Source organism: Grampus griseus, assembly GCF_964374135.1.
Source record: "Grampus griseus genome assembly, chromosome: 10".
In the NCBI taxonomy this organism is placed as follows: Eukaryota; Metazoa; Chordata; class Mammalia; order Artiodactyla; family Delphinidae; genus Grampus; species Grampus griseus.
The window spans coordinates 40,596,020-40,614,145 of NC_139004.1; the positions used below are offsets into that span (position 1 = coordinate 40,596,020).

General features: G+C 44.8%; 1 protein-coding gene across 1 annotated transcript in view; it reads left to right on the top strand.

The window, feature by feature from the left end:
• Positions 1–11,188: 11,188 nt before the first annotated feature.
• The window catches only part of LRRC1 (leucine rich repeat containing 1), a 126,571-nt gene continuing 119,633 nt past the window's right edge, over positions 11,189–18,126 (top strand). The window contains exon 1 of the mRNA XM_082663208.1: positions 11,189–11,362. Within this exon, the coding sequence (XP_082519334.1) occupies positions 11,204–11,362 (159 nt within the window). The 5' untranslated portion in view covers positions 11,189–11,203. The remainder of the gene's footprint in view (positions 11,363–18,126) is intronic.

Sequence of the window (18,126 nt, forward strand, 5' to 3'; positions counted from 1 at the left end):
GATTAAGAAGTTCAATCCAACAATTTGACACTTTGTGTTCTTCTGTTTCTAATAATTACTGAGAGTCTATTTTATTAGGGACTATATTTAATTATTGGGCTGTCTGTGACAGCCAATCACTCTATTAAACTTAACAATTTCTGTTTTTGAAGTATTCTTTCTCACTAAAGTAGAGAGAAATGAGGAGCCAGATGAACAGACAAAGAAAAGAATGTAAGGGACTATGAACAGGTGAATATTCTGAGGCAAAGCGATTTGATGATGACAGTTACATTGGGAAGAGGAAAAGTGATAATGGAAAAATGGAGATGCACTGGCTGTGAACCCTGAAAGAGAAATGTTTACAAAAATGAAAACGTGAAGGCTCATTTCCTTATGATGGATTTTGTGCCATTTACTCTTGCTAAAAGGTACACTGAGCAGAACATTGTGCAGAAGAGGAATTATAGTCCTTTTAAAAGGAGTTGTCAGAGACCTTATATATAATGCTTTGTCATCCCATCTGCTCTGGTTAGAGATGAGAAACAGGCACAGGAGAGATGAATCTTCTGATGTCCAGTGTTATTTTGTTGAAAAGCCAGGACTGAGACTCACTGAATTCCTAATTCAGTGGTTTTTATTAATAATTTTACTTTATGGTCTAGAAGAGAATTAGTTTAAGTTTTTCTTATAAATGTGAAGTTTGTTATTTTCTATATCACTTAAGATGTTTAAAAATATGAAACAAGCCTACTGTATAGCACAGGGAACTATATTCAATATCTTGTGATAAACCATAATGGAAAAGAATATGAAAAAGAATGTTTATATATGTATAACTGAATCACTTTGCTGTACAGCAGAAATTAACACATTGTAAGTCAACTATACTTCAATAAAATAAATTTTAAAAAAATATGAAACAAGCCTATCAAGTAAACTCTCCTTATACATGTATGTAGATTTTAGCAAGTTGTGCTTTTAATGTGAATTTTCCTCAATTCTTCTTACACAGCAGGTCTAAGAGAGATTCAAACTGTCTGGTGAATGTTCATGTTCTGATTGACTCCGGACTTTCACAGAGTAATGTCTTCACTGTTAAGCACAGGTCTTGAATAATAATCATATTCAAGACTAATACAGTTATACTTAGCTTTGTGCATTAGAGGTCTACCTACAAAATTGTATGAAACAATTTTTTGCTAAGTAAAATTCAATTTCAATGTATTAAAATAATGATCCATTTAAATCCTGCAGTAAATCTTTTTTGGCAAAGCAACAAAATTGAGAGAAAGCATCTCCCCATTGAAATTTGCTATAAGATTAGGTATGTTCATGCTTGATTTTCTTATAGCAGATATACTTGTAGTGTTGTCTTCCTACAAATTGATTCAGCTTATCCAAATGATAGATTTATAATAATATTACTTACTGATATTTTCACACTAACATTTTAATTTTTTACCTCTTTTAAGGTGCCAGTAGAATTAATAAAAAGAAATGCATTTGTTTACAAATTACTCAACATATTAAGAAAATAAAATTTTTTACAGCAAGATAATGCTCTTTAGAAAGATTTCTTGCTTGTGTTTTGTGGGGGGAAATGGAAAAAAAAAAAGATTTGATGGTTGATCCACTAATGGAAAATACTAAGAATAAATTAGAATTGAGGAGGCCTCTAGATGGTTTCTGAAGTAAAGAAATATGATTGGATAAAATATAAATACTGTACTTTTAAATAAATAAGTAAATAAATAAGACATATTTCTTTATTGTTTGATTAGTAATATAATTGGAAGATGAAAAACAAGCTATCTGGTATTCTTTTTTTTTTTTTTTTTTGCGGTACGCGGGCCCCTCACTGCTGTGGTCTCTCCCGTTGTGGAGCACAGGCTCCAGACGCGCAGGCTCAGCGGCCATGGCTCACGGGCCCAGCCGCTCTGCGGTATGTGGGATCTTCCCGGACTGTGGCACGAACCCGTGTTCTGCATCGGCAGGCAGACTCTCAACCACTGCGCCACCAGGGAAGCCCCGCTACGTGGTATTCTTAAACAGTTAAAAAGTTTTTTTTTTTTTTTTTGGGTAAATGTCAGCCTGGAAGTTCACAGCTATCTTTCTTTTCTTTAAGAAAGCTTCATTAGAGTCCCAGTCTAAGACAGCAACATAGGAGTCTCCTAAACTCACCTCCTTTTCTGATACACTAAATCTATGGTTACACACAGAGCAATTTCCTCTAAAAGAAATCCAGAAACTAGTTGAGTGATGTCTGTACATTGGGCAAATGAGAAAATACCCATATTGAAATGGGCCTTGGCACACCCTCAATTACTGGGAGCCAGTAAGAACAAAGAAGGCAGCTTGGACAATCACAAAGGTTTCACAGACAACAAATAGCTCAGGTCAGGCTGAGCAATAAGGTTAATCTCTCACACAAGACCACTCTGTCCAGACTGGGAGAGATGGTTGTTTTACCCAATGTGCAGAATTCAGCACAGAGAGTCAAAGAAAATGAAGAAAAAAGAAGAGTATGTTCCAAACAAAGATATGATAAAACTCCAGAAACAGACCTTAATGAAATGTAAGTGATTTACCTGATAAAGAGTTCAAAATAATGGTCAGAAATATGCTTACTGAAGTCAAGAAAGCAATGCATGAACAAAGTGAAAATTTCAACAAAGAGAGAAAATAGCAAAGTACCAAAAAGAAAAAATAGAGCTGAAGAAAACAATAATCGAACTGAAACATTCAATAGAGGAGTTCAATAGCAGACTAGATAAAGAAGAAGAAAAAAATTAGAGAATTCAAAGAAAGGGCAGAGAAACTCATCCAATCAGAAGAGCAAAAAGAAAAAAAAGAATGAAGACAGCTTGAGGAACTTATGGGAAAACATCAAGTGGACCAATATTCATATTATAGGGATCCAGGAAGAGAAGACAGAGAGAGAAATGGTCAGAAAACTTATTTGAAGAAACAACAGCTGAAAACTTCCCTAACTTGGGGAAGGAAATAGACATTCACATTAACAAACTAAGGTATAAAAATCATATGATTATCTCAATAGATGCAGAAGAAGAATGTGACAAAATTCAACATTCATTTATAATAAAAGCTCTCAAAGAACTGGGTATATAGGGCACATAGCTCAACATAATAAAGTCGATATATTATAAACCCACAGCTAACATAGTATTCAATGGTGAAAAGCTGATTTTCCCTAAGATCCAGAACAAGACCAGATGCCCACTGTTGTCACTTTTATTCAATAGAGTATTAGAAGATCTAGCCAGAGCAAGCAGGCAAGAAAAAAAATAAATAAACGGCATCCACATCAGAAAGAAAGATGTAAAACTATCTCTAGGGCTTCCCTGGTGGTGCAGTGGTTGAGAGTCCACCTGCCAATGCAGGGGACACGGGTTCGTGCCCCAGTCTGGGAAGATCCCACACGCCACGGAGCGGCTGGGCCCGTGAGCCATGGTTGCTGAGCCTGCGCGTCTGGAGCCTGTGCTCCGCAACGGGAGAGGCCACAGCAGTGAGAGGCCTGCGTACCGCAAAAAAAATACAACAAAAAACTATCTCTATTTGCAGGTGACATGATATTATATAGATAGAAAACTCTAAAAACTCCACCAAAAACGGTTAGAACTAATAACAAATTTGGTACATTTTCACGATACAAAATCAATAGACTAAAATCAGTTGTGTCTCTATTCATTGATAATGAACTATCAGAAAGAGAAATTAAGAAAGCAATCCCATTTACAATTGCATCAGAAAGAACGAAATACCTAGGAACAAAGTAGTGAAAAATCTGTACACTGAAAAAACATTGATTAAAGAAACTGAATGAAACACAAATAAATGGAAAGATATTTCATGTTCATGGATTCGAAAAATTATATTGTTAAAATGTCTATACTACTCAAAGCAATCTACAGAGTCAATGCAATCAATATCAAAATTCCAATGGAATTTTTCACAGAAATAGAGCAAACAATCTTAAAATGTGCATGCAACTGCAAAAAACCCTGAAAAGTCAAAGCAATCTTGAGAAAGAAGAATGAGGCTGAAGGCATCAAGTGTCCTAATTTCAAACTATATTACAAAGCTATAGTTATCAAAACAGTATGGTATTGGTATAAAAACAGACACATAGATCAAAGGAACAGAATACAGAGCCCAGAAATAAATCCATGGATATTTGGTCAACTGATTTACTACAATGGATTCTAGAATATAAAATGGGGAAACAATAGACTCTTCAGTAAATGGTACTGGGAAAACTGGAGAGCCACATGGAAAAGAATGAAACTGGACCCCTTTCTTATACCATACACAAAAATCAAACAGAGAAAGGTAAATACTACATAGTATCACTTACATGTGGAATCTGAAAAAAAGAGTCAAACTCATAGAAACAGAGGGTAGAAAGGTGGTTGCCAGGGGGCAGAGGGAAAAGAGTGAATTTGGTAAAAGGGCACAAACTTTCAGTTATAAGATGAATAATGTCTTATGAGCTAATGTAAAACATGGTATCTATAGTTGATAACATTGTATTGTATAATTAAAATTTGCTAAGAAATTAGAACATAAATGCTCTTACCAAAAAAAAAAAAAAAGAAAAGAAAAGAAAGAAAGAGCTAAGTGTGTAAGGTAATGGATGTGTTAATTAACTATATGAAGGAATCCTTTCACAATGTATACAAATCACCATGATATACACTTTAAATATCTTACAGTTTTGTATGTCCATTATACCTTAATAAAACTAAAATTAAAAATAACCCTTATCAGTAACCTCACAACATTTTACTCTGACAGGGCTTAAAAGGTGTTATTTCTCCAGTCAAGTTTACATAAATGTTATGGATGGTGCAAAATTCACTGGAGAAACATGACCTTTTCTAGGTTTATTCTAGTGAACTGATCAACACACTTTTATTAGCAGTGGTATTTGAATTGTCTGAATGACCCTGGTTGTTAGAAGGAACACAGTTCTGCTCATTGATATCTTTTTCTCTTATTTTTTATGCAGTAGGTCTTGGCCTTCAGTGAAGACTTAGTGTCCATAATACTTTAATTTATATTGTAGGCACCATAACTATAAAATAAGAGTGATATGAGTAAAGGATAATCTTTATGCTCTTCTTAAATCCTTTGTGGATCAAGGTGGAAAACAAATGAAGCAATAAATGAAGCCTCTGTGTTTATCCAAATGACTAAAAAATACATTTTGATCAAGTGAGATGGTGTATGTTATGGCTCTTTAAACTAAAAAGCATTATACAAATGGAAATCATCGCTCCAACCGGAGGAAGCGTGCTCATGAGCCTCCTTTAGGCTTTGCCCCACGTGTTTCTGTTTACTGGAGAGGGAAGGTGTGAGACAGAGGCAGAGAAAAAGATGGATTCAGTGGTTGGTGCTATAGTTTGTACTGGGCTCCTCTGGTATAGTCTCTTTCATGTTGAAAACTTTACAGTCTAACTTCTCCCAATCCAATAATTTACATATTGTTTACCCAAATGGAGTACTCACAGGATAGGCTTTCTTTTGGCTGGTAACTGAGAAAAGAGTACTGACAGTGACTAATGTCTAATGTATAGTTTTCTGGGGCACGGAAAGCTCTTTTGACTACATTAATCCACAGTTTTCTTGACAGCTTTTTGAGGGTGGCATTTTTCATCTCTTTTGCAGAAATAAAGAAAATGAATACTGGAGTTAATATGAATCACCCAAGATCTCATCCCTAGTTAGCAGCAGATGCAAAAATTCAGTGCAAAATTATGAGTTTTTTCCACCAGCCTACATGACAGACAGTGTTTGCTCATCTCCATCAAGGCAAAATGTTGTTCAATATTTGTCTCATCATGAGCACATTTATCAGATTGAGAAAAACAGAAGAGTAGATAAACACAAACTGCTCATCTGTAACTTCTCTGAATGGAGGAGCAGTTTAAGTCTTCGTAATGTGAAATTTTAGACTGTTTACATACTATTACAACCTGTAAAGCTGAATAAATAAATGATTCTGATTAATAAAAAGCAGGGAATAGTGTTTTATCTTTAGTAATGACTGAGTGGGAAGGTTATCAGACCAACCTTCCCACAGATAACAATTATAATGTTGGACAAAATATTAAGAAAAAACTATCTGAAGATCCTGGAGAGTGACCAAAAGCAAGTGGAAACTGAAGGGGAGTCTACACTGGAAAGAGGAAATAACACTAGGTGAGGTTCTGTTTTCATGGTTTTAACAAGCGTAGCCACTATTCTCTACTGCACAGAACAGGTAATATTTCTTGTATAAATGAAAACAGCTAATGTTTAGAGCAGTCTGACAGAGCTGGGGTGACCACAGCAGTTGGGAAGTGAAAGGGGGAAACCTCAGAAAGGATTGAGTGACAGTGGATGCTCCAAATTCTGCATAAACTCTGCCTGTATCTCTGACTGACCTTTAATTATGCATGTGTAGTTCAGTTTTCAAGCATCTCAGTTAAGCATAAAATAACTCAACACAAAATTTCAGCTGCCATCCAGCAGAGAAGATAAAATGCTATAGACTGAATATGTGTTCCTCTAAGTTTATATTTTGAAATGTAATCCCCAATGTGATGGTATCTGGAGGCAGAGACTTTGGATGGTGATTAGATCATGAGGGTGGCACCCTCATGAACAGGATTAGTGCCCTTATAGTAGAGACCCCAGAGAGTTCCCCTGTTCCCTTGTACTGTGTGAGGACACAGTGAAAAGACGATCATTTGTGAACCAGGACGCAGGTCCTCACCTGACATCATATCTACTGGTGCCTTGATCTTGGACTTCCCAGCCTCCAGAACTCAGTAAATTGATCAGTGACTGGCACATAGCGGCCACTCAATAAATAAATCACACAACATGACTTGGCCCTGGATGTAATTTACAACTGCCTGTTGGGTATATTTACCTGTATACTATTTGTTAACTTTTAAAATTAATTTTATAGATGTAGAATATTTCCATCATCCCAAAAAGTTCCCTCATGCCTTTTGCCATCAATCTTTCTATCCACATCTCTTCCTGAATCCCTGGCTGCAGGTACCCAGTGATCTACGTTGTACCACTTATACTAGTTTGCATTTTCTAGAATTTATATATGTATATAAAAGGAATCATACAGTATATACTTTTTTGTGTCTGGCTTTTTTTGCTAAGCATGCTGTTTTTGAAATTCATCCACATTGTTACAAGTATTAGTAACATTAGAAAAGTAGTAGAAGAGGAGCAAACTTCTTTTTATTGTTGTTATTCCATTGTTTCAGTGTAGTATTCATTTATCTGTTGATGACTATTTGGATGGTTTCCAGTTTTGGGCTATCTTTAACAAAATTGCTATCGCCATTTGTAAACAAGCTTTTGCATGGAAATACCCAGGGTAGAATGGCTGGATCATTAAGGTAGGTATATACTTATAAAAAAAACTTAAACATTGTTTTCCAAAAGTGGTTTTATCATTTTACACCCCCACCAGCAAAGCCTGAGTTCCAGTTGCTCCATATCAGTAACATTTGAGACTATCAATCTTTTTCTTTTTAGTCATTCTAGCGGATGGGGGTGGTGTCTCCCTTTAAAATTCACATGCTCAAACCTCTGAATCCCCATTTTACCCCATCTTACCAGCTATCACTTCGGACTTTCACTTTAAAAGAAATTAATGACAACCATCATAGTCAAAAAATTAATAATAGTACAACAACAACACCATAAATGGAGAACTTTTTTTTTTTTTTTTTTTTTTTGCGGTATGCGAGCCTCTCACTGTTGTGGCCTCTCCCGTTGCGGAGCACAGGCTCCGGACGCACAGGCTCAGCGGCCATGACTCACGGGCCCAGCCGCTCCATGGCACATGGGATCTTCCTGGACTTGGGTACGAACCCTCACGGCAGGCAGACTCTCAACCACTGCGCCACCTGGGAAGCCCCCCATTAACGGAGAATATATCGTTCTTAACCTTAGAGTATAAGCTTCATGAGGGCAAGACCTATCTGCAGCACCATGTGTGGAGCATGGTAAGTACATTTACTAGTTACCTGTTGCTGTGTAACAAATTACACCAAATCTTAGCAGCTTAAAATAACAAACATTTGTTTCACACAGTTTCTGAGAGTTCAGAATCCAGGAGCAGCTTAGTTGAGTGGTCCTGGTTCCTGGTCTATCAGGAGGTTGCACTTAGGGGATTGGCTGGTTCTACAGTCATTTGAAGGCGTGACTGAGACTGGAGGGTTGGCTTCCAAGATTACTCACTCACATAGCTATGGGGAAGACTGTCGTGTGGGTCTCTCTATTGGGTTGCTCAACACGGCAGCTGGTTTCTCCAAAGTGAGTGACCCCCAAAACAAAGATAGACGTTGATTACACAGACAAACCAGTACATAGTGAATATTTATTGATTGAACAGATGTGTGCCTGACACTATGCTAAGCGTTTTACTAACACCATCTTATTTAATCCTGATAACAACCCGTGGACCATTGTCCTCATTTGTGCTGATAAAACTGAGGCTTATAAAAGTGAAGCAACCTGTTCAACAAAGCTATTAGGTGGCAGAGCCAGAGTTGAAAGTCAGACCTCTCTAGCCCCAACGGATGTGAAAAATGGTTCACACTGAAAATGAATTGCATTATTCCAAAAAAATTAGATTTCTATGGTCGTTTAAATTTTGTTTGAGTCCAAATCATATACATATGGGGAAAGAAACTAGAAATTATATCAATAGGGAAACCCTCAAACTCTTCAGGAGGATAAAGAATTGCTTCCCTAATTCTCCACTTGGCAAAGTGTTTTCATTTCTTCTCTCTTACCAGACTAAGGTTTCAGATTCTCGGCAAATCTTTGGAAATGAGGAAAGTCAAGAATTCTGCCACTGACTTTCCAAAGAGCCAAGACAAGCCGGTCATTCAGTGTACATATGGAACTATGGTAGTTGCAGGGGTCTACAGAGCAAGTGAGAGAGTACCTGATGTCCAAAAGGTCACAGTCTTTTGGGGATTAAGGTGATACAAAAATAATCTAACACAGGGAAGTATAAGTGCCATGGAGAGGCACACAGGGAATGCTTCTTGAGGTTTGAATTTTTAAAAAGATCAGCCACATTTTAAAGACACATTTGGTGTGTATTATAATAATCTAGTGTGATAATCTCTGGAAGTCAATAGAAGATTAAGATGGGGGGCCAGGCCTTCTTTATTTTTATTATTATTTTTAAGCAGTTGGAAAACTTACAAGGCCAGTGACTTGCTTACCATTCCAGACCCAGGCTCTCAGGCAGGAACCACAGTCTCCCACTAAAGGTGGCACAAAGTGGGTTTCTGGAATGCAAGAATGAAGGAAGAGTGACTAAGGTTCAAAGTCCGGGTAACCTCCCTTGAGAATGTAGGAATCAAGCCAGGACAAGGTGGAGTGGGTAGGGCAGTGGAGTTTAGGGATTGATTTGAATTAGAGTTAAGGTGATAATGCCAGGGTAGAAGCAGACAAGGCAATGGTACTTGGACCTATCCTCACTGACTGGGAAGTGAAAAGCTGTCCTAGTAGAGTTGAAATGATGAAATGTTCCCCTCCCCACTCACCCCAGGAAAACTGTCTGGTGCACGGTTGGAACTGAGACCACATATACCTTGCAAAAACTAGTTTTGGACCCAGATTTGCTTTGGCCATGGAGCGCACTCAGCTTTCAGTCTTCTGCAGAAACGCGGATTCCGTGGCTCCAGATTTTAGCAGTTTGGGGGCAGTAGTGGGGGTGGAAAAGCCTGGGTGGTGTCTACTCAGAGGTCACAGGCCCAGTTCACTTGAAGCAGAAGGTGTGAGGACTAGGGAGGGGGCCAGGTGAGGAGTCAGAGTAGACCCCCAAAAAACAATCCATAAATGTGATTGGTTTTCACCTGGTCAGCAACCCTTTGCGAAGGAGCCAGTTTGGTTATTTGGAGATAGGAAGAGGGTCAGTTCAGGGTTCTGGTCCTAGTCCCTTGATACGAATCAGGGGCAAGGGAATGGTCATTATCACCCAGTGGTGAGCCTCCTGGGTCCTCCCCAGCTACTCCTTGGGCTGCAGTCTACTGTTTGCAAGAGACTGGGTGTTGGTGCAGAAACGCAGGAGCCAGATGGAGGATGCTCAGCCGGCAGCCCCCGCGAGACCTGCCCCACCTCTCCCGCTCCTCCCTCCTCACCTGTCCAGGCTAGTCGCCAGGGACCAACATCTGGCCAGGCTGGAACGGGCTCAGAAACTAATCTTTGCCAGCTCGTTTTTGTATGTGGGCTCCTGATGGGGTGCATCCACATCTGTGAGAATCTCGTAGACTCTCTGACGCCTGTGTTGGTGGTTTGCGGAGAGGGATCTCCTATTACTGTGTACAGAGACGATGATTACTGAGAATGCTACACAGCCTGCAGGCGGTGCCCGAGGACCAGGGGCAGGGCAGGGGCCGGGGTGCCGTGCGGGGCCGGGGGCGGCCCGCTCACTTCGGGGGGTGTTGGAGCAGCGCGCACGCAAGTGGCCAAGAAAGCCGCAGCCAGGGCGGCGGAGACACCTCAAAACCACACGGAACCTTGGGGCTCCGGCCGCCCACGGCGCGCAAGGTACGCTTCGGGGCGGTCCCGCCTGACCCCGGAAGGGAAAGTGGTTTTGGGGAAGGGGAGCGAGGAGAGCGAGTTAAGTAAAAGTAAAAAACAAAGTTATTCTGCTCCCCCCGGGCTGCCTTGCCCCTGCCTCTTCTTTGCCCCGGGCTCCTTCAGAGGGGCTCCCTCCGATGCCGCGACACTCCCTGGGTCCCAGCCTGAGTAGGGGGACCGCTAGCGTCTGACCGCTGCTACCCCGACCCTTCGGATCCAGGTCGCCGCGAAAACCCGGAGCGGAGCATCTCTCGGGCGGGAGCCGCCCTGGGCGCGAGCCCACTGGCGCGCATGCTCAGTCGCGCGGCGGCGGCGAGTAGGAAGCTCAGCGCGGCGGTGGCGGCTGCGGTGCGGCCGGAGGGTGGGAGGGGCGCAGCGGCGGGCGGGCGGGGGCGCGGGGCCGGGGGGGGGGGCTCTCGCCCGAGGTTCCTGGGCGCTTTTGGGAGCGTGGAGCCCGGCGCGAGGTGCGAGCGAGCACGGGGGCCAACGAGCGCGGGGTGGGCGGCGGGCGGAGCGCAGCCGCCGGGCGGGCGGAGCGGGCGGGGAGCCTAGGTCTCCGCGGCTCGGGACCCGGCGGCGGGCGGCGATGTTCCACTGCATCCCCCTGTGGCGGTGCAACCGTCATGTGGAGACTATCGACAAGCGCCACTGCTCGCTGGTCTACGTCCCCGAGGAGATCTACCGCTACGCCCGCAGCCTGGAGGAGCTGCTGCTGGATGCCAACCAGCTCCGCGAGCTGCCGGAGGTGAGTGTCCAGCCTCACCTGCGCGCCGCCCTGGGGGAGCGCGGCCGGGCCCCGCCAGCCTCGCGCCCTCCCCTTCCCCCCACCCCGTCCCCTCCTCTCCCCTCCCCTCCCCTCTCGCCCCCTTTTCCACCTCGGGACCCGGCAGGCAGGTCCCGCGGAAACCACGTCTACGTTCATTCACCTGCTTCTTCCTCCCACACGCCTCCTCCTCCCCTCCCCTCCCCCTCCCGAAAAGTTCCTTTTCTTTCTGTACAAAGCGACTTGCTGTTTTCTGAGTAGTCGTTGTAGCTTGTGCAGTTGGGAAAACGTTCTGTGCCGATAAGTAGTTTATATACATATCTAGGTACTAGTGCCCGGCACTTGTGACCGGGCAGGTGAGGAGCCAGGTGGCCGGGGCCGTTCCCGGCTGGAAGGACCGAGCGCGGCATCCGGCTCCCGGGGCGGTCTCCTTGTCTCGCATTCCCCGATCGCTGGCCGGGGCGCCTTTTCCCTTCGGCCTGGACTGGGCCGGGAGGAGGTGGGCAGCGCGCGAGAGAGCCGCGCTATCTCGGCATCTTCCGAAGAATGTGCTCCGGGCCTTATCGCGGGTGGGCCGTGCCGGGAAGAGCCGTAGCTGCCCGGGCTTCGGGACCGGCCGTGGGGGGCGGGGCAGGAGGGGGGCTGCGCGCGCGGAGCTGTGGGCAAGTGCCCTGGTGCCCTGCCTGCGTGGACCTGTTGCGTGGAAGGAGCCGCGGTGAACGTCAGCAGAGGCTCTGCCGGGTGGGCCAGGCTTGCAGCCGCCGCTCCCAGAGCGGCCAGGTTCAGCCTGCTGACTTCTGCCCTTGCAGCGATGAGTTACCTCTTCAGAGTTGTTTATGTAAATTAATCACCCTGCCGCGGCCAGGCTTGTCAAGCGACACATGCTGATTGTGCTTTAATGGAGGGTCAGGGACTGCGAACTTCTACCCTTCGAGCTTGCCCGGAAAACTTAGCTTAAGTAAGCCTGAAGGAGGAAGGTAGCCCAAATCCAGGGCTGTGCAGGAAGTCGGGGCAGTTAATCCGAAGGTGTGCAGGAAGTAGGGAGGCTGCTGGCAGGCGAGAGAGGACCTGAGGCCCGAGCGTTGGAACTCAGATGTCTTGCAGGACCCTTTGTTAACACAAAGCCAAGACATGGTCACAGAAACACTCACCAGTCAAATGTTCTGGCATGTTAGAATGACCCGATTTGTCCTCCAGCCCGATAGAGTGTTTTAAACAGCAGAACTGTGTTTTTCTCAACATTTCAAGTGTTGTTATTCTTCTTGGATTAACTTTCCTTGGTCTGTGTAGAATTGATTGGATGGTTTGCTGTGTGCAATGGGGGTGTGTGTGTGATTATCCTCACTAGGATCTTTGCAAAGCCCCCCAGGCTTTATTTAGCTTAGAAGCAGAAAAGCCATCCAGTTCCCTCCGGCATTATTATTTTGCGGGCATTTTCAAACACATGGTTTTGTCTGGCCTTTAGCTTCCTTAAATTTGACTTAAAAGTCATGAGTTCACTTACTGCCTTAAGTTATAATAAGTTTTAGGCATTGCTACTGCCAGGAATATAGAATACTGTATGTAATTTAATACTTTTCAAGGACTTCAGAATAAAGTTGTTAAAGCTTGAGTGAAAAGCTGTTGGACTAGAAATGTTTCAGTGCTCTTTGTGGTGTTTTTGTTTGTTTGTTTTCTTTTGTAGAGCTGGAAGGTTTCCTGTGACTGGATTGGCTTTTCACTCCCTTCTGCAAAGTTTGTGGGTTTTTCTGTAATGTTGGGGGATTCAGCTTGGTATGGGAAATTATGGGGTTTGGATGTGTCAGGTATTTCTACTGATTCTAAATGGAAACTTCTCAGAAGCTCAAAATACAGTCTGATAGCCCTCAGTAAATATGGTAATAAACAAGCTTTTCAAAGGCTAGAAGTGGTCTGGCATATGGGTAATTGCTCTTACAGCTCTTAAAGTAGTTTCATAGTTTTCAAGTTGTGTAAAATCTGTTTCTCCCTGACTTTTCGTGTGCCTGGGTGTGTACAAGCCAGACTCCAGCAACCGCCTCCAAAACATGGATGTTTCATTCACAGTCTTTGCTTGGGCATCCGTTGTCTCCCGTCTGAGGTCTGCATAACTCATTACCGCTGCTCACTGCAGTCCTGGCCCCCTCCCCCAGCCCGTCCTCTTACCTGCCACGTCACCAGTGGGCCTCTTCTTCGGACAAACCTCCAAGGTCCTCGTGGTGGTGGCCATACCTGTATTATGTTCTCGTCTCTGCGATTCATTTGCAGCCAAAGGGGAAGCCTGCATCCCCCAACCCCAATAGCAAAAGTACACATGCTCCCCAGCCTTCAGCACTGAGAAAAGCATCTCCTCTCCCTGAAAGTCTGCAGCCTCTGATTTGCTCCAATCCCCTTGTTTTCCAAATTGAGACTCAGGATTGAAGTGACTTTCAGGGCTGTACAGCTGGTGTGATACAGTCGCTATGGCCAGCTCCCCCACACCCCCCCACCCCACAGCTCTCCTCTTTCATGTATCTGCCAACTGAGCAGGAATCTGGACTATTGGGCTTCTCACCTCCATCAGAAGAACCTCAGTTATTTAGCCCCTCCTGGTTTACTCCTGTCATGAAAGCTTGACCTCAGTAGAGCCTTTATTGACCCTCCAGGATTTGCTAGTTGTGGGGGATACAGAGATTAAAGAAGGTTTAATCAGCAGCTTTGTGGGGAGACAGTGACTTTAGTACAGGTGTGGTGGGTGTGGTTGGAGCGGGCACTGCAGTTATCAGATGCCGCAGTGGTTACTGACCTAATCTGCCGACCTTTTGCTGAACCCGCACCACCGTCCTCAGCAGTGTCTCCACCCTGTGAGCCTCTCATGGCTGCAGGGGACTAGAGCCCTCACCTTTGGCCTCACTACCCCTTCCCATCCTCCAGCTGGTCCCCTCCCCCAGCCCCATCCCTTTGGGGTGTGTGTTAACAGAGACACCTCGAGGTGCCCCCTTGGGAGCACGAGCTCGGCGTCCAGTGGGTCCTGCTGGGTAAACCCCTGTTTATCTGTTGAATGAAGGCTGCTGAGTCTGATGCAGATCTTTCTCCTCTGCTGCTTTCTTGTCCCCTGAAGCTCATCACTGCTCCAGCATCTGTCCTTCTCTAATGGAGTCAGAGAATATCCAGGTCTGCAGAAGTGAAGGTCATCCACGTGGTGCGGTTGTTTTGTCTTCCTCTCCTGCCTTCCTCTCTGTGTTCCTGATGACATCAGTTTTCCCCTCAATCTGTGCACGATGCTCAGCTACCTTCAAACATGTGTTTACTGTGGTCTCTCTAGACCACTGCAGGGCCTGGTCTACTAGGCAGCAGACACTTGGAGTGAACGCTCTCAAGCCTCTCTAGGTTAAAAAGTTGAGTTTCATCCTGTCACCTCCTCTTAGAGTTCAGTCAGTCCTTCCGTGATCGCCAGATGACATTATCTCAGATACCTGCCCCTGCCCTTCCTTCTTTCTCGTATCCTGCTTTATATTTTTCCCTAGCCCTTAGAACATTCATCACCCCCTGATTCCAGACTGTGTCCTTGCTTGCTCGTTCTTTGTCTCCTCAGCCAGAACTTAAGCTCCGTGCCAGCAAGGGGGTTTTTGTTTGTGGCTGAACCTAGGACAGTATCTGGGACACAGTGGGCATGTCTGTTGCCTGGATGAGTCCTTACGTGCTGTCATGGGGAGATAGCCCTGTTTCTTCGCCATCGTGATTGCCTGTCCCAGACCTGACTTGTACTGTGCACTGGTCTATGGGAATTAGTAAAGACACAGATGTTCAGAATTCAGTGGTCCTGTCCTGCCTATCTTTGTTCTCCATCTCTTCTATGCTGGACGCTTTTGTATTTTGGCCGTGCGTGAGGCTTGTGGGATCTTAGTTCCCCAACCAGGGTTTGAACCTGGGCCCCTGGCAGTGAAAGCACCAAATCCTAACCTCTGGACCACCAGGGAATTCCCTTGTGCTGGACACTTTTGACCGACTTGTCTGTTTGAAATAATCTTCATGCCTTGTAAACATAATTCCTGTGTAATGAGACTTCAACCTCTTCGCCTGTGATCTGTTGAGAGGATATCCATCCCCACTTGGAATAAGTCCCTTTTGTCTTAAACCCACTGTGTTTCAGTTTAGGTCTGGCCCCCTGCACTGGCTTCTCTCCCCAGCAGTTCCATTTCTGGAGGCCGGGCCAGCCGTTCTTCCTGGCTCACAGGTTCAGGGACTTACCTTCTTGTCTCCATCCATCCTGTCACTAGGTCCTGTCATTTCTTCCTTGAGAATGCCACCTTCCCTCTGCATCTCTCCCCCAGCTGGTTTCCCCTGGATCCCTGCTGTGCATGGCTGGCCGTCCTCTGCAGAGGCTCTCAGGGCTGGTCTGGAAGGAGCAGGGGGCATGGCTGCTGGAATCAGTTTAGGTGCTGCTCCATCACTTTCATTCTTTCTTCAAGCCTCGGTTTCCTCACGTGTCACGGTAGCACCTACTTTATAGGGTGGTTCTTGGGATTGAAGAGAGAATGCACCCAGAACACGTACAGTTAGGTCTGTGATGTCTAAGATCTTTCTGGATACTATGGCAAGACGCTTTTATTAGTAAACCATGTTTTTTTCCCATATAACAAATCTATAATATTTATACAGTTACTCAGTTCTTTCACCAGAATATAATATTTTCTTGATTTTTGAGGAAACAATGTGTTTTAAACTAGAGTTTAAAGACATCTTCCTGGGAATTTGCAAGTTATTTTTTAAAACCAAAAGTAAATTTTTAATATTCTTTTAAATAATAATTAAAAAAATCATAGATTCTGTAACATCCAGGTGACCTTCCAAATGAGGCATGTCATAAAGATTTCCTGCCAGCGTTAGACTGCGCACCCCTTTGATCGTCTGTTGCACACCCCTTTGCTTGTCTGTAGCGAAGGGGAAAGGACAGATGTGGACTTATCGCAGAAATTGTGTTTTGGGTCAGACGAGGGCTGGAAATTCATGAACAAAGGGTTCACGACAGTCCGTTAGAGAAGAGCGGTGGCTGGCTGGCTGAGGGGATTCCAGCCCCGCGGTGGTAGAGCCCCACAGAGTTGCCAGGAACTCTCTCCAGGTATTCTTGTACTTAACACACTGTGTGAGCAGTCGAGCACACGGAACAAAATTGCATCATTGTCATACGTCACGTTCAGCGAAAGCTGAGCTCTCTTTTATTGGTTTTTATCCAATTTTTACATTGTCTCACCTTACAGTTTTATAAGGGCTAAAGCGTATGAAGCTTTAGATTTGGACAGACTTAAGTAGCATTATAATGAAAATAATTTAAGGCAAAGCCCAGGAGGAAGGGCATCCAAGAGAGCGCTTGCCCCTGAGAGCCGTGACCTGCACATTTCTCAAGTTAGGGAAACTTAAGTTCTGCTTTCTCAGAGAGCCTGCTGCTGTTACACAGTTTAGCTCTTGGTTGTTTTCCTGTTCTGTTCCGTGTTAGTCCAGTGCCCTTCCCTCATCTCCTGTTCCCTCTCCCCCCACCCCCGCTTTACAGGTGAGGAAACTGAGGCCTGGGGAAGATGTCATTTGCCCCAGGTTGGTGGACGTTGGAGTGTCTTTGATTAACTTTGAGTATCTGCTACTTATTAATAATATTCTACTAGACGCCACTTTCTGAGATTTTACTGAGCTCCAAACATTGCATTAAGTTATCTCTAGAAATTATTTCCCTTAAATGGAATCACCACTCACTTTAGCCCTTATATTCCAGTTTTGCCAGTGTGGGCACCGAGACTTACTTAGGGAGTTGTTTCGGAGGCTCGTGTAAGGAACTGGGCCAAGGTCAGCTGTGGAGCCAGGGCGTGCCTCCAGCTCCGTGTCACTTGCCCCTGGGGATGGGGCCTGGCCCTGTGACAGCTCTGAGGCATCTCCCTCTTTGGGGAGATGAGGGAAGACTTCAGAGGGGGTGACATTCACGTTAGAAGGAAGAAAAAACCTGTCGTGGTCGTCAAAGCCCATCCTTCCCAGGTGGCTCGAGCGAGGCTGCCCAAGTGGTCGCGGGACTGGAGAGGGGCCAGGTGGGATCTGGATGGTGTGTCAGGAGAGGCGCCGCACAGGTGGACCTCTCTTCTGGGAAGGTGGTCCTGGGAGGAGCAGAGGATGCTGTCAAGAGCTGCTGTGGTGGTCTGGGTGGGAGGAAACCGCCCGGCACCTGTGGGGTGGGCAAGGTGGGATGGATCGTGTCATCAAGGACGTTCCGGGGGGCGGTTTCCTGCCCTCTGGTCCAGCACCGTTTCTCCTCTTCCCCCTGCCGTGTTGTGCTGACTGCCTGAGGCCCTTCATCAGGGCTCGGGGGACACTAAGCACAAAGCATTTACCTCCTTGTTGTGGACACATTTTCCTCGATTGTGGGGCGTGTCAGCATTGAACTTGTAAATTGCTCGCTAAGCTGTGCAGGTAGGCATTGGCTTAGGGGAGAGATGGACGGCCAGAGGTGCTGGGGGTGGGAAGAGTTTTTTTTTTTTTTTTTTTTTTGGTTTCAGTTGAATTGGGTCATTGCAGCCACAGTAACACTGGAGATCCTGTGGGTTCTTTTTTCCCAAGTAACATGAGTATGTGTTATGTGTGTACTGGACCACGGACCTCAGTTTCCTCTGTCCTCTGTTGCTGCTTTAAAACACTGATGCTTGGAGCCTTTTGATTTCCAGAGTCACTTGAAGTCAACTCGTTGCTGAAATGTTGCAAAAAAAAATTGCTCAATTCTTTGAGAAAAA